At 32.6% G+C, this 17,642-nt stretch overlaps 1 protein-coding gene across 1 annotated transcript; it reads right to left on the bottom strand.

Moving 5' to 3' along the window:
* Positions 1-6,843: 6,843 nt before the first annotated feature.
* Positions 6,844-9,345, bottom strand: LOC108482084 (cytochrome P450 87A3-like). Its single transcript, XM_053024752.1, has 8 exons — positions 8,971-9,345; positions 8,570-8,891; positions 8,323-8,472; positions 7,970-8,221; positions 7,798-7,887; positions 7,643-7,721; positions 7,439-7,545; positions 6,844-7,331 (listed from the first exon to the last, which is right to left on the bottom strand). The coding sequence occupies exons 1-8, from the start codon at positions 9,165-9,167 to the stop codon at positions 7,017-7,019; spliced, it is 1,512 nt and encodes a 503-aa protein (XP_052880712.1). The 5' UTR covers positions 9,168-9,345; the 3' UTR covers positions 6,844-7,016.
* Between the last annotated feature and the right edge of the window lie 8,297 nt (positions 9,346-17,642).

Here is a 17,642-nt window from a genome sequence, read left to right as displayed (position 1 = left end):
ATATGAGTTCGATACGAACTAGTATAGGTATTTACATGCATTACATGGTATAGGTGTTACATGTACATGTAATTTAAACAATTGTTGAACTCATACATGATTTTCGGTTTTTATATGAATACATGGCTAACTTGGTTGATAATTATGTGTTAGGCTTTTGGGCCAAGTTAAGTTGTGAAATGCTTTGTTTTATTTATTTAAATTGTGGTTAAATGGGTATGAGAAGAATGAAAGATCGGCAAATGCTTCAATTAGAATTGCTATGAAAGTATGGAAAGGTATGAGTTTTTGGATGATTGAAATATGTTTAGCCATATGCTTGAATTATGAATGCACATAAGTAGTGTGTACTTATGTCACAATGTTTTGAGATAAATTGGCTAATTATTGTAATAGTTAAAATTGAGAGGTTATTGTTGTTTAGGCTAAGGCCAAGACATGTTCGATTGACTTAAATGGATTACGCTTATAAATTGAAGTGGTAAACTTTATTTTTGAGTTACAAACTTACTAAGCATTACATGCGTACTTTGTGTTAATTTCTTTGTGTACTTAGATATTAGAAGCTCGTTCGGGTTGGAAGTTTTGGAGATTTCATCGCACTATCTATCGACTATGTTGGTATTTATAGTTTTATAATTTTTGGTTATAATGGCATGTATAGGTTATTTTGGCTAATGATAGCCTACATGTTTGTTAGGTTGTTAGCCTTTTGATTTGGCTTGTATTATGGGTATGTTTTGTTATGACTATATGTAAATGGCCTTATCATAATTGGTGTATGTTTATCATGTGAATATGTTAGTTGTGAATTGATATTTTGGGCACTAAATAGTGGAGTTTGATAAGTGGCATATATGTTAAGTTTTGGTAAAATGATGCATATATGTGTTTGACCATTTAGGTAAGTTTGGGATACATAATTGACATGTTTATAAATGATCAATTGAGGTGTCTATGGGCATCATGGTTGTATGTGACGATATTGCATGTTTTAAGCATGATTTTGGTTGGTTTGAATGCCTAAATATGACTTGGTCATATGCAAATTGTTGACTTGAGTTGGTACCAAATTTGGGTGAGAGATTTGGAAAATGGCCTATTTTTTTCCACACGGCCAGAGACACGGGCGTATGTCTTAGCCGTGTGTCAGGTGACATGGTCATGTGTTCCCTGTAACTTCTATAGAAAATAAGCCAGTAGCTTCACACGGCCTAGCACACGGGCGTATGGCTTGGCTGTGTGGCACAAGTCAGTATACCCTCTAGTTTTCACACGGCCTAGCACACGGGCGTGTGAGGCCATTTCGAATGCCCACACGGCCTGAGACACAGACGTGTCTCTTGACTGTGTGAGACACACGGCCTGGCCACACAGGCGTGTGTCCCCTGCACCTTTGAAAATTTTACATGTTTTCCGAAAAATTTCTTGAGTACTCGGTTTAGTCCTGAACTATTTTTAATGTCTATTTTGGGCTTCGAGGGCTCATATTAGGGACTATATGAATGAGTTTGATTGGTTTCTATAATGAATGTGTTATGGAAATGAAATATTTGATTGGTTGATCTGTAAGTCTGGTAATGCTCCGTAACCCTGTGCCGGCGTCGGATACAGTTAGGGGTGTTACATTTTAAACCAGATATTTCCAACATACTCAAGATGTTCTAGAATATCTAATAATTTTTATTAGTATGAGTTAGGAGATTTAAATTTTTTTGTTAATATTTTTTGGACATTGAACTCTCGTTAATTCATTTGCTAATTCTACTAAAAACAATTATCACTAAATTTATGAAAGTTAAAATTTTCAAAGACTAAAGCAAAAAGTAAACTTAGAAATCCAAAAATGTAGAAACAATTAGGAAAATAATTACAATTTAAATCCAACTTGATTTTTACACATCTTATCCAACACAATCACAAATCCGATTTTATTTAAAAATTTAATATCCAATCTATTCCAGTCCCACCCAAAAAAATGTAATTTTATTGATTAATATTGTTTTGGATTTTAATTCTTATTAATTCATTGCCTATTTTTCCAAAAGCAATTATCACTAAATTTATCTTATAATAAAACAAAAAGTCAAGCATAGGTATGCCAAAATGTACAGCCCTCTATAACATTAAAACTTCAATATTGTTTTTATGTATGGAAACTTAATTGCTCTTTACACGAAAATGGTGTTTTTGCCAAAAATAGGGATCTCGTCACACCACAAACATCTAACGTCGCACTAAAGTCCCGACATGACTTACTGAGTTGGCGTCGTCACGACATGAAAATCGTGAGGTCGTGACGTCGACCTTGCATTTTCAAAACTTTACAATTTCGTCTTAATATAAGCTCGGTTAACAAAAGAGTTTTCATAAGCTCGTGTAGAACCTAAAAGTGATTGTGCAATACAATGTGTACATGAAGGCTATTTACTTACATATATGAATGATTAAATGTTGCATAATGATTTGTAATTTCTAAATTGACAGTCGTAGCATCTTGTAGCTCGGATCTGACGACTACGTCAAGTATGGTGTTACACAATTTTATTTAAAATTCTAATATCCAATATTCCCTGAAAGAAAATCTTCAACTCTTACTTGACATATTCTTGTTTATTGAGGAACATTTCTTTGAGTGCATTGAGAGAATAATCAAGTGTCACTTGATTAATGTCTTAAGTTTTCAAAGAGAAATATTCAGAGGAGAATTGTCTAGATCTTAAGTGTCGTAACCATTTTTTGAAAAAAACGGGAATCGACTTGGATTTTGAAAATGAACACAAAAAACGGGAGTCGCCACCGATCCTTTTTGACTAGGTGTGATCGGGTCACCTCGTTAAAGTGGTTGTTTTTAATAAATAACTTGATTTATTTAAACAACAATTTTGGTCTACGCAAATCAAGAAAACAGGTTCGGGAGTCGGTTACGCACGAGGAAGGATTAGCACCCTCGATGCGCCCAAAACTGGTACCTAATTGATTAATTAGTGTCTTAGTGTCGAAGATTGAAAACTTGAAAGAATTTAAGATATGATCCTTTTTTGTAAAGTGAACATTGAAATGTCAAAGACATTCTCGTCTCAAGGCAACGACATGTTATATCCAGTGAATTAGGATACGGCATCTCGAACCTTTGAGGATGAGCTTGCCTTGTGTTTAAAATAAATATATTTTGACCTCTTTTAAAAGGATATGCGGTTAGTTAGGGTGAACGAGGAAGATAGAGACCCAGTAAGTTGGGGCACGTTTCCTCGAATTTTCGAACATCGAACATTGCCTTTACTTGTAAAAGATCTTGTTTCGAAGTTTCAAAGTGTCATACCCAGTAAGTTAGGGCTCCACGCTTCGTATCTCCGAAAAGAAGCATCTTTAAGATTTGTATCGTGATTTAAAAAGAATATTTCATTATTTAGGTTAAATGAGAAAAGTCGAAACCCAGTAAGTTAGGGCACGATTATCTCGAATTTCCTAATAACGGATTTTGCTTTTATGAAAGGATTGTTTTAATACGTTGAGCAAAAAGTAACGCGATTTATAGTAAAATGTAAAAGCAAAATGTAGTATTGACATGTATAAGAATATAATAATAGTGCGACGGTGTCAAAACAATAACATGAGCAACCGTAAAAGGTGAAGTAATATCAAGGCTGATAGTATGCAAATATAAACAAATGTTAAACATGGCAAAAATAAAAATGACAATGATAACGTAAACGAAGACGAAAATAATAATAATGTAAATAACAATAGTGCGAAACGATAATAATGCATGGTATTTAAACATGATAGTAATAATGTGAACATGAAGTAGTAGGGAGCATATGTATGTAAAACATATAATACCAGATTACAAATATATACGTAATATTTATTAAAATAGAAATAATAATAAAAGACTAATAATAACGATATATAAACATATAAATGTATGTATTAAAACTTATACGTAATAATAAAATGTGTACGTAGTATTAAAATATATAAAATGCGATATTAATGACATATATACACACAAACATATGTGTAATATATTAAAAGTATAGACAGGTGTACGTAAAATATATATATATATGTATGTAAAATGTACGTAGTATAAGATATGTGCGTAATAGGGAATATAATATATATATATATTTAATGAAAACATACATGACACACAAATACCTAAAAACAATAATATTAAGCTATTAATAGTGCTATATAACATATATATATACATATACATATATAATGAAAATGCATACTACTATGTAATAATAATAGAAATACAAAAGTAAAAGTATTATATTAAAGTAATAATATATATATAAAAAACTACATATGTAAATGTGTATATGTACATATAAAATGTATACTAATATACAATGATAATAGTGATAATAATAATGTTAAAATGCAAAAAGTAAATATAATATGATAGTAATATTAAAATAAAGTAATTAAAATAATACTATACATTATAGAAAATGTATGTACATACATATGCAGCAAAATATATATTAATAGTAATAACAATAACCATATAGGTGATAATAATAACGATAATAATATTTAAAATATACATAAAAATAATAGAAGGTATGTATATATATAATAATAACAATAGTATAGCAAAAATAATAATAATATGTTAATGAATATGGTAATAATAATAATAATAACAGTTAAAATAATGCTAAAAATAAAAAAATAAAAAAAATATAAAAATCAGATTAAATCTCAAAGAAGGGACCAAATTCGAAACTAAAACAGAGTCTTGGAGCCAATTCGAAAGGAAATATAAAAAGAGGCACCTATTTGAATACGCAAATAACATACGGGGGCCAAAAGGGGAATTTATCCGAATCCTTAAAACGACGTCGCAGGAGGGAGGATTAAATCACAAAACGTGATGAATTTTGAGGCCAATCTGAAAGAAATAAAAAGCTAATTGCTAAACGTGTGAAAATCGGAAGGACCGCGCGTAATTAGACCATCATATGAAAACGCGGATCTGAGAGGGGTCTCGAGCGGTTCTCGGGTCGAGGTGGCTAAACGGCGTCGTTTTGGGCTTATGGTGCCAACCAAAAGCGGCGTCGTTTTGTATCATCTATATAAGCCAAAGTTTTGTCTTTGAAATCATTTTTGTTGTTTGTTTAAAAAAAAACTAAGCCCTTTTTTTTGTTTTCTCTGAAGGTTCGAGCCCGATCAGCACTCCGGCGGTCTACCACCCTCCCTCCGCCGTCTCCGGTCTTGGCGACCGCAGGTACCTGGCGGTCGGAGGTAAAAATTTCTCTTTTTTTTGTGTTTTAAATGTTTATAATATAGGTATATATATATATGCAAATAGAAAATTCGAAAAATGGAAAAGAAAAAGAAACGAATCAAAAACATACGGGATATAATCACCTTAGTTCTTTAGGTATCCTATTCTTGGTATTTGTTTCCCGATTTAGTGTTTTTTTTTTCGATTGGCTGCTTTGTGTTTTTTGAGTCACTGATTTTTTTGTTTTAAAATCAAAATGCTTCCTTTTTCATTTCTCTTTTGTGCCGAATGTACAAAGGTTTTAGATTTGGCTTTAAATAGCCATTTACATGCCATTTGCTTTCTGTCCACTCTCGTTTAATGCTTGCAGGTGAAGAGGCGGTGGAGCAGAGGCCACTTACAGGAGATGTGACTAGGGGCGGTGGGGATAGGTGATTTGAAACCCTAAATTTTTGGGCTAGTTGGGTCAGATTGGGATTAGTTTTGGGTAGGTTTTGGTTGTTTGGGCTTCTGTTAGGTTTAATGGGTTGTGGGTTTTGGGCTAGGTAGGTTTTAAGGATTTTGGGCCCAAAATTGGGCTTGTACATTAAGTATGAAAGTAAGGAGACTAATCTAGTGAGTGTTAGAGATTGAAATCTCTTGTTGTACAAGGTGCTAAGATAGTAGATATTCTCTTTAGGAAAGGCTCCGCAGATATAGGCAAATTGAATTACATAAACATATAGTGTGTTCATCGTTTTTCTGCTTTGTTCATTTTTAGTGCCTGAAACAGTTGGCACTGATCTTAACATTGCTTCTGGCACTGCTTATTCTTTGCCTGTAAATATCAATTTTAGACTCAACAACATTTTATGTTTGTGTCAAATGTCAATTCTGTTTATTTGAATTTTCCTTAATTACTTATGATGATGTTGTGTAAATGATATACTTGTTTCCTTTTGTTGTCCAAAGTGATATATTTGGGGTTTTTTCTGTTAGAATGTGGCCCTCCATGCAGGTCATGCACCAGTAGTCATCAGACCAAGCAGAGCAGCCCAAGACTAGAAGCTGCCGAGCCAGTGTGCTGAAGCTGTTTATTTTGTTTCTTTTGTAACCATAGTTTATGTAATGTGTTCTAGTTCATTTTAAACTTAGTTTAGTTTACATTTAATGTAATTTGATGATGTAGGAGCTGATGACCAACTTTACTTAAGTGTACAAGTTTAGTTTTGTAAGTTCCAATGTATTAGTTGTAGTTAGTATAGATTAGTTGACTTTATGCTGATTTTGACAAGCAAAAAGCTTGGTTTATGTATTGGCATTATGCCATTGTTCATGTTAATGAAAAATAATCAGATTTCATTCATCTTTTATGCTCCATTTTTCTTTGTTTTCATTTCTGTTCTTGTTTTCCTTTGAAATTCTGTCTTTGTTTCTTCCACAAGCCACGAGGCTTGCTGCACAAGCTTCTTGCTTTTTGCTTGCTGCTTTGTTTCAAGATCCAACATTTTCCCCCTCAAACTGCCATAAACAACATATCCTGATGAGATTGATAGCTTCATTTGGTTTCATTTAGGCTATGTTTCAACAAATAATACCTTATTTTTTATGCGGACAAGTTAGGGAGAAGGTAAGGATTTGCTTATTATTGCATTTAGATGTGTAGTGCTTCTGCTACTAGGGCTTTTACATCAGAAAGTATGATCTGATCTCATTATAGTGTGAACGTCATTGTGGGGGTTCCTAGCTCTATATTATTATTCTGCCTTGTTTCTATTAAAGTGTATCCATTCTAGTTTATCTCCATGAGCCTTATGTGAAAGCCACCTGGAAACTGTAAACCTGGAGTTCGGAGTATATTTCCTCCTTTGACTGGTTCCCACCTGAAAGAAGGTTCGAGATTTTGATGAGTTTTTGTCTCTTGCTCTCTCACACACAGTGTGTTGGCAAATATAAAACATCTTGTAATTTGGCCTTCCTTGTACTTTGTAACCAAGCAATGGAGAAACACAGCCATCTGCACTTTACTAAAGTCTGCTCCGACGCAAAATCTCATGCCACCACCAAATGCCATGAAATTCTTTGTGGCTCCATTTATTTCTACGCCCTGCAGTTATAGAAGTAGAAGAACTGATTTGAGTTTCAAAGTAAATTTTTATGTGATTATTGTTTAGAAGCAATCTCGCGCGGATGGAATTTTGAGTATTGACCAACCTCCCATCTTGATGGATTAAAGGTCAGGGGATCTTTGTATTTTGTTGGATTCAGGTGCACAGCTGGGGGACAGACCATTACTGCCCAACCAGCTGGAATGGTATATCCTACATTATCACCAAATTTGGTGTGTTAGCTTTCTGGCCAATTTTTTTTTAATATAACAATTGGAAAGTGGGTCTTAGAACAATTTTGATGGCCCACCTTTGAATTGGATTTCTCTTAGTGCTTTCCTGAAGATTACCGGCACTATATTTGCTAGTCTAACTGTTTCATTGATGAACTGTAAGTTGCAGTTGTCAGTATGGAAACAAACAACCTTTCTCAACTGATCATATGTTTAAAGCACAAATTCTCACCTGGAATGTGTATGTCATTGATTTATATTCTTTCCATGTAAGCCCGGAGTCTGTATTTTCCCTGTTTCGTAGAATTGTCTCATGCTCTTCCTGTAAGGAGGAAATACTTACGTTCATGTTTGTTTGGAAAAAGATTTGGGTTTTGCAGATTCGAGAATATAGATTCACATACCCTTAGTTTTTTTAGCACTGAAGGGTTGTCAGAAAGGAACTTTACTGCGAAAGTTAGAGCCAAAGAAGTTGTTTCAAACCTGGCGAATAGTAGAACGAACATCAAATCCAGAGCGATTTTCTCTGTTAGAGTTGTTCCCTCTTTCTGAAGTTCTTCAAGGACAAAATCAAAAAAGTCACTTCGGCTCTTCCTTGGCATTGCCTGCCTTTCGTTTAGCAGGTTCTTTAGCATTTTCATTGCATTTTTCCTTCCCTGAAAATATATAAAATCAAGAATCAATATAAAACAGATAATTGGTTAGCTACCTGTAGACATTCGCTCTAGAATGACCAAAAACTCAATTCGTTAACAACCTGTAAACATTTGTAATAGGCTGCTCCAGGAATCTTTAAGGGAAAGGAGATTAATCCTTTCATAAAGGCAACAAAGTTCTCCCTCAGTTTCTGGGTGGCATTTTCTTCGTCGTAACTTATCAGCTTTTTGGCCGTCAGATGAAATATCATCTGCAAATAAAGACACAAGGTATCATTAGACTACTCTCTGAAACTTAAAAATGGGATTTCTCCATGAATGTGGGGGTGGGAGTATTTGTGTAAGTACAGCAGCGGTTGCTTCTTTTAATTCAACTGTTTCTTGGATTGACCATTGCTGTAACCTTCTACAATCTGTTCGCTCAACTTCAGGGAGCATATTTTTTAAGCTTTCAGGGCCAAAGAGACTAAGCACCATGTTCTTTAGGTACTTGTACATGAAGCCTTGAAAGGAAGCTACATTTTGACGTCCAAATAGCTCTGTGAACGTATCCGGATACCAACTCTGAAACAGTTGCCCCTCTTGAAGAAACACAAAGTGATTGAGATCCGGGTCGGCCGATACGATTACCGGTCGTCCCATTATGCTCGTCTTGAATACCGGCCCATACCTGCAACCAACATGTTATGAAATGGAAAAAAAATTAAAGAAGATTATCATGAGGAAAAAGCCATGGATATTGAATTGACCTTTCCATTCTCTCTTTAACAAAGGGAGGAACATCATTAGTAGCATTGGACTTGAAGAACTGAAAAGCCTCACCAAGAAATGGGAAACCCATAGAACCTGGTGGGAGTTTGCCATTACATCTAGGATTTCTCCAGTGGTAAACCCAATGTGTGATGTATATAATGAAAGTCAAAGCTCCAATCCACAACACCAACATCTCTTATATATATATGGTTTATGATAGATGAAGAAAATGACAATGGTTGAAGATGATGATATTAGCTGAAATGGAAGAGTTGTAGGAGTAAAGAAACGTAGAGAAGGAAGTGCTAGCAATTGGAATGCATATAATGAAGGAAGTGCTGGCAATTGGAATGCATATAATGATTCTTATTAGCCATGAGTTCTACTTAAATAGGAAAGCTGCTGCATGTAACTTATCTATGAAATTAAGTATGTTTTAAATTAATTATTATAATTAAAATCAAGATTTAAGATTATAAATAAATGAATTATTATGTATATAAAAATAAAATTAAGATTTAGCATTATAAATAAATGAATTAAAAGACATTTTCTTTCAAATGGCATATAAAGAATCATTATATAAAAAAGTCAAAATTTTTATAGGTTGTTTTCATTGTAAAATTGGTTTAATTTTTTATTATTTTATTTAATAACACTTTTATTAAATCACTCTATTAGAAAATAATTGAAGAAGGATTACACAAGGACAAGGGTATTTGTTAAGGGTGCTTGGATTGAGTTGAGCCAATATCTGAGGTTTGAACCATGGTTCCGAGTTTTTTTACTACGAAATCTTATCACTTGAAGATATTTGCTTGGATATGATTATTGATTTTATCAAGTTTTATTTACTAGAGAAGCTTAATTGTGTGTCATAAATGAAACAATCGCGAAAGCAATTAGAGTTGACTAGTAAACAACGGTATTCACTAAGGGTCCATGGGTTGTGTTTGATCAGTATCTGATGGCTGAACCATGGTTCCTAAGTTTTTCTATTACGAAATCGTATCTTTTGAAGGTAGTTGTTTGGATATGATTATTGAGTTTGTCAGATTTTACATACAAGAAAAGCTTGTTGTGTGTCATAGGTGAAACAATCGGGAAATTAATTAAAGTTTACTACAAGATTGACACTTGTAAATGAGGAAGATTGGCTCAGCTAAAGTCCTGCCCTATTTTTATAGCCTCTTCCACAAACCCAATTTCATTTAAAATTCTAATATCCAATCTTCCCCAAATGAAAATCTACAACTCTTTATTTATTGAATCTCGTACTTTAAGTGTACTATTTTTGTCAATATATAATTATATTTTTTTGAATAAATTAGTTTAATAATAATATTCATTAATTACATTAATACCCTTTATATATTATCATCAATGGTTTTTGCACGTAAAACAAAATGAAAGCAAACTTTGTCTAACAGATTATCTAACATTTAACTAATACTAAGCGGTATTACCTAGTCGGATCGTAATACGAAAAGACAACTTATATTAGTAGATGAACTTAAACATGTCCTTAGTCTGATCGGAAGTGAGCATAACAATTGAAAGAATAATATGTCGTCTATCAAGTCCAATTAATGAGATGTTTTGTCTTGAGCATCAGAGCGAATAACTCAAAAAAGATAGAGATATAAATGTGACTGACTGGACTGATAGTATATCGGGCATGACCCAAGTAGAATGGATCCTAGATCCTAGATCCATTTATGAGTTTTTTCACTAGTGACATTCATAGTATGGCATACCTAAATTCTAAGTGGATGATGATTATATATGTGTGACTCGTATTTTAATGTAAGTAAAAACCTAGTTCAAATAGATAGAGAATCGAAAGTTGGTGCGTTGGGTATATGACTTCTACAATATGTATCATTACTCACAATAGTGGAATCATAGCCCAAGAAATGGGTAAATGATATCTTCTTATTGACATTACATAAAAAATGAAAAGTAAGCATTGCCACGGATCATTTGTCTTTGTGATAAATTATTTAATTACTATTTGATAGTAATTAACTTTTCATGAAGGAAGATGTAATGGTTATCATAAGATAAAATATGGACATACTGGGAGAACAAATTTATCCCAAAGAGATTAAGGATATCCTATGAAGGTAACACACTTATGACAATATTATTGGACGAGCACTGAATGAGTAGCTTTGATAATGGTATGTAATTAGGGAGAATTCGGTCACAATACTATAGTGGAATGACTTTGTGACTAAATGAATTTATAATTAATAGGTGAAAAAATGGAACTTAATTATAAATCATTTGAGACCTAATTATATATGTCAAACCAGTCTCTTTGTTAGCTTGTTGGAACAAGAAATGATTTGCATGTAGAATCAAATTAAGAGAAATGGATGGAAATGGTCAAGTTAGAGAAATATTTAATTGGAAAAAATAATTTATCTAATAAATAATATTATTTTTGAAAATAGAAAAACATATATTGAGTTAGATTAAATTATAAAGCGTTGGGTTAAAAGTTCAAAAAACATACATAATTAGACTCAATAGAGAAAAGGCCAAAAATCCCCTTATAATACATATTAGGGGTGACAACCCTAGTATAATTAACTAGGGTGTGTCACCCCTTCTACTAATTAAATTAAGAGACTAGTTTTTCTATCAAATAAGTATTATTTATACTCTACTAATTCAACCAGAATTCTCTTATCTCTCCCTATAAATAGATGTCACTAGTAGGGTTAAACATATACAATTTTGAGATATTATTATTGTTATTCTGTTCGAACATAATGAGAAATTTATTTTCTAAGTATAAATTTTATTTTTTTAGAAATAATAATTCTACCGATTTCTATTAAGAGAGAATTACTATCCTACTGAGAGTAAGAGATTGTTTCTGGTTTTGTGCTTAATTCATGATTGTTTAAGCCCATCGTCAAAGCAATTCGTGAATTCGTGATATGAGAATAACGAAGAAGATTATTCGGTTGAAAATTAGAAATGTCTCGGATCCGACTTACTTAAAGCACAAGTACTTTTTCATGGGAAGTTTATTGTAATAAATATCATAAACTGACTCGATTATCAAAATTTTAATTTTCCACTGTTAAAAAAACCATTTTTAATTTGAATTTTTCCAACATACTTGACATGTTCTAAAATATTTAATAATTTTATTGACTTGAGTGGCAAGATTTAAATTTCTTTATTAATATTTTTGGACATTAAATTCTTATTAATTAATTTCCTAATTCTACCAAAACAATTATCACTAAATTTATGGCTATTAAAATTTTCAAATAGTAAAGCAAAGAGTTAAAAACTTAAGAACCCAAAATGTAGAAACCTTTTTATTTCTTTTTAATTTTAGTTTTGAAAATTTCAATACTACTACGTAAACGCCCTCTATAGGAAAATAATTGGAGGATTACACAAGGGTAGTTGCTAAGGGTCTTTGGGTGGTATTCGATAAATAATGGTTGAATCATGGTTCTTGAATTTTTCTACAATGAAATCTTATCCTTTCAATGTCGTTGCTTGGATTGTATTATCGAGTTTGCCAGGTTTTATATATAAGAGAAGCTTGCTGCGTGCCGTGAAGCAGTTGGGAAAATAATTAGAGTTCACTATAAGACTGATAATGGTGAATGTGAAAGATTTGCTCACCTTTAAGTCCAATTTGATTTTTATACCTCTTTCTCAACTCTATCAGAGACTCGAATTTATTTAAAAATTTATCCGTTCCACCCAAAAGAAATCTTCAACTCTTAGGGCTAGTCTAACATTGCTTCTAAAAAATATTTTTGAGACAAAAAACACTTTTAAAATAAAAATATTGCTAAACAAAATGTTTTTGAGACAAAAAAAATGTTTTCAAAAACACTTTTTTAACTAAAAGCGGAAGCATAAGATTTTACCTTTTACTCAAAAATACTTTTTAGCCCAAAAAAAATATTTTTGAGAAGCAATGTTAAGCTACTTACCTTTTAAGTATCTAATTAATTTTGATTAACATTAGTTATGATATTTAAATTTTATTATTAACATCATTTTCGACATTGAATTCTCTTTAATTCATTTGCAAATTTTTCAAAAATAATTATCACTAAATTTATGATTATAAAATTTCAAATCATAAACCAATAAGTCAAATATAGGAATGCCACAATGTAAAAAAAAATCTTTTTAAGTATTAAAGATAACATTAAAACTTTCTTTTTGTATATGCAATTTTAGAATTGAAACTTTAATACTATTACGGATGGAAACTTAAACGCTCTCTTCGGAAAACTAATTGAAAAATGATTACACAAGGGTATTCGCTAAGGGTCCATGGGGTGTTCGGTTAGTATCTGACAGTTGAAACATGGTTCTCGAGTTTTTCTACTGTGAAATCTTACCTTTAGAAGGTAGTTGCTTGGATATGATTATTCAGTTTGTCAAGTTTTATATACAAAAAAAGCTTGTTGTGTGTCATAGGTGAAATAATTGGGAAGGGAAAAGTAATTAGATTTGAATACAAGAGTGATACGGGTGAATGAGGAAGATTCGCTCACCTTAAGTCCAACTTGATATTTGAGAAATGATTGTATGAAATTATGATTCTATGTTATTTCTATCTCTTTTCAATAGGAGAATGACAAATTAGATTTTTTTCTCTTAATTTTTAGCATCTTTAGTTGGATTTAAATTTTTTCAGGAAGAAAAAACTGAAAATCAGGAGAAAAAAATATTATTTATCATTTTCCTATTGAAAATGGATAGAGATGACATGGAATCATGGTTTCATATAATCCATGGTTTCATATAATCCATTTTCCTCAATCTTTATGCCTCTTGCACAAACCCAATTTTATTTAATATTCTAATATCTAATCTTTCGTAAAAGAAAATCTATAACTCTTACTTGACATGTTCTAAAATATCTAATAATTTTTATTAACCTCCGTTATGAGATTTAATTCTATTGATTGATATTTTTTTGAACATTGAATTCTCGCTAATTTTATCAAAAAACAATAATTATCAAGTTGAATGAGCCATTGTCGGATTGGTTCATAATACAGATTGGTGCATGACAAATAATGAGCCATTGTCGGATTGTCAAGCTAATCGGGAAGCTCAGACCAATATAGTGGAAGGTCTCCAAAAGCAGGTGGAGGAGGAAGCTTTTAGACCTTGGATGTTAGTTGAACGTCGGTATAGAGGGAAGGGACGAAGCATGGGGTCAACAAAGATTGTGACTCATGGCACAATTGCTGGTGGTTCAAGGTTCAGGGCGCTTGAGTAGGATCGTATGGAAGATACTATAGATAATTGCGGCAACATTGTCGGATAAAAGCAAAGCAATGATGGTGTGCATGTCAAGGAAAATAAGGTGACTGTATCTGCAAGGAAATCGGATGCCAGAAATATAATTTACATAAGAAAACAGTGTCGAAAGAAAAAGGCAAAGGGGTGGTAACCTATAATAGACCCAAACTTGGTGTTACTTTATTAAGGCCTACAAACAGACGTTTGGGCGAATCTTTTAGTGCTGGACAAGTCCAATTTGATCATGGGGCCCAAATGGGCCAAAAAGATCATATTGAGAAAGATTCTATGAATTTTAACTTCCAAGAGAGAATGGGCAAAGCAAATTTAGTTAATGAAAGGCACAAGGCTGTGTGAGTAAAAATTGGGTGCAAAAATGGACAAGGAAAACATGGTTTTTTTCTTTGGTGAAAATGGTGTTGATAGGTCGAACTTTGGTGTGCGAACCACCACCGAGGACGATGTCCAATGGAATAAGCCACCGAATAAAGCGTTGGAGAAGAAGATAACAGCAACGGTTAATCTAACGGCGATAATGGAAGAAATTGTTAAGGTCATTGAACAGGGACTGGGAGTTTTGTTTGATAAGAATGTGGTTCTATCCATTGTGGATGCAATGAATGATGAAGTTAATGTTGAAGATGAGGTAAGTTGTTTGTTAGTGTCAGTTTTTTGGGATTTTTATTGGTTTGTTGCTATTATATTATATGGATACTAAACTATTCTTTTGGAGCTGTCAGGGAATCGGGCACCTCCGGTTTCACAAATTTGTAAATGAATATAGGAGAGAGTTTTGCCCATACATGATCTGTTTCTTTGAGACAAAAATTAGCGGAGATAGGGCTGATGGAGTTATTGCAAGAATTGTGTTTCCTAACTCATATTTGAATTGAGGCTGAAGGTTATTTTAGGAGAATTTGGGTTGTTTGGAATGATAATATGTTGATTGATGTTTTGGAGTTGCATTGTCAACTGATCCACATGAAAATTTGCAATAGGCAAGATTCAACTAGTTTCTTATGTACGACTATGTATGCTAGTCCACAGCTGGCAAATAGATGACATCTTTGTTTTTTGAGGGAATTTGGGCTGGTGCAACAGTCGTGTGTCTACTTAATAATAGAAAGAATTAGAAGCACACAATTCCCGATTATCACACAGGTTGGCCATACGCCCGTATGAGTGTTGTAGATTTGATCATTTAGTTTTCACACAGTCTTAGTTTGTTACATGGCCCAGCCATATGATCGTGTAACTTTTGATGAATTTTTTTCAATTTGATCCATACAGGTTTAGAGAGTTACACGGCTTGGATACACTTTCGTGTGTCCCATGTTTTTCATGAATGCCCCTATTTTTTTTGAAAATGTTTCAGTTTGATTCTTATTCATACTCGAGTCAACTTAAGAGCTATTGTAAGCTCGATTAAGACTTGAATATAATTGTATATCATAATATTTGAGTATTTAAAACATGATTGATTATTTGAAGGATTTATTTATGATATAATTGATCTGTAATTTTGGAAATGTTGCAAATTAGTCCTAGCAAAATTCTGGGTTGATACTGGAACATACGTAAACTTGTATAAGGCCTGAGAAATGTTTTATTTGGTGATTATGAATTGAATTGACAATGATTGTATGATTTACGATTAATTTGAATTTTAATTGAGTACTTATAAAGTAATTTCATGTTTATTTGAAATAATCTATATGAATTGAATGCGTTCTATTTCGGTAGTGACTATAATATTTTGAAACTTGGGTTCAGTGATTGGACAGGGTCAGAAGTGTTATATTTAGTGGTATCAGAGCTACGGTTTAGTCAATTCTAAGACTGAATGTAACTTATGTTGAGTCTAGAAATACATGCCACATTAACCTAAAAGAGTATGATGCCATATGATCCAATATAACTCTATTTTCTATTGATATACCATGTCGGCCAAGTGTAATCATGTTGTATCAGAAGGGGTAAATAGTAATGTTTCCACTTCCTATCAGTGAGCTAGTCATAGTGCGACCATTCCGTAAGGGCTAGATAGTGAAATGCAAGATGTTTCTTTTAAAAGAAGAACTAATGGTTCTTTGAGTTTTTGCGAGCTAATCTTATGGCTCTAAAACTTCCACCCCCTATTGTGCCTCTTATGGCAACCCCTTATCCTCGAGAACCAATAAGTGTTCACAGACATCTGATTGATAATATTTGAAAGTGTGGAGTTGAGGAATTTCGAGGCAAAATAAAAGATGAGTTGGTCAGAGCTGAATACTGGTTAGAAATACTCAATGAGTTTTTGATGAAATGTTATATTCACCTGAAAATAGTCTAAGGTGTATAGTGTCACTTCTGAAAAATGAAGGTTATCGATGGTGGATGATTTTGATAGTTGTTGTTCTTAAATATTGAATAAATTGGGATTTATTCCAATCGAAAATTAGAAAGAAATACATCAGTAGACTATACCTCAAAAAATTGGAATTAAAACAAGGAAATCGATCAGTGGTTGAGTACGAAAGAGAATTTGTTCGATTGAGAGATTATACTGGCAGAAGCTGAAAGGTGTACCAAATTCGAGTGTGGATTAAATGAAAATATTTGACTGTTAATAGGAGCCTAGAATTGAAAGACTTTGTGATTTTATCTAAACGAGCACAGAAAACAAAGGATATATAAAATGAAAAGAAGTAAGTTGAATAAAAAATTCGAGACTCTGGTAAACAAAAAATAATTAGATCATTTCCAACTCCTCCACTAGAAAAGTTAAGGGATATTCATAGCTAATTCTTGTCCCCATCAGAGTTTCCAGAGAAGAGATAAGTTGAAATCTAGTAATCTGAGATCACAGACTACACCAACAACCAGTGTTGGTAGTGTTCGTCAAGGGTGTAGACAGGCTTGTCATCATTGTGAAAAAAAAAAGCTCCAATAAGCACATAAATCCCTGTTCAAACACTTTTCCCAACGTAGCAATACCTCATAGAAAATGTTTCAAATTCTACATTTTTTAATATTATCACCTAAATCCCTGTTCAAATTCATAAAATTCAATCAATTCAGCTCACAATTAAGACATATAAGCTAAACTACCATTCTAATAAGCACATTGCTCATCATAATCCTACTTTCTTTTGATTGAATTTATAAGATTTACATAGTATTCAAAATTCTATACTTAGGTTCATTAAAACATAACAATTTAACTTAGTAGATTCAACCTAATCACCCATGCTTTTTAATCACTCCATTTCATAATTTTGTCTATGTAAATACATACTAAAAAAACCATCTCAAATGTCATATGCTCAATTCAAATCATTTACCCAAAAGCATATCATATAACAAACTTTACTATATTGCAAAT

The sequence above is a fragment of the Gossypium arboreum genome, chromosome 1 (genome assembly GCF_025698485.1).
Source record: "Gossypium arboreum isolate Shixiya-1 chromosome 1, ASM2569848v2, whole genome shotgun sequence".
NCBI classification, from domain to species: Eukaryota; Viridiplantae; Streptophyta; class Magnoliopsida; order Malvales; family Malvaceae; genus Gossypium; species Gossypium arboreum.
The sequence above is the reverse complement of the archived record's forward strand: the minus strand, read 5'-3'. Positions and strand labels throughout refer to the sequence as shown.

Excerpts from the sequence above, each read along its gene's own strand:
- LOC108482084 (XM_053024752.1), bottom strand. The coding sequence starts at position 9,167 with ATGTTGGTGTTGTGGATTGGAGCTTTGACTTTCATTATATACATCACA. Across the intron at positions 8,473-8,569 it reads TAAAAGAAGCAACCGCTGCT|ATGATATTTCATCTGACGGC; the intron begins GTACTTACACAA and ends CTTTATTTGCAG. Across the intron at positions 7,722-7,797 it reads CAATGACATACACATTCCAG|TTCATCAATGAAACAGTTAG; the intron begins GTGAGAATTTGT and ends TGCAACTTACAG.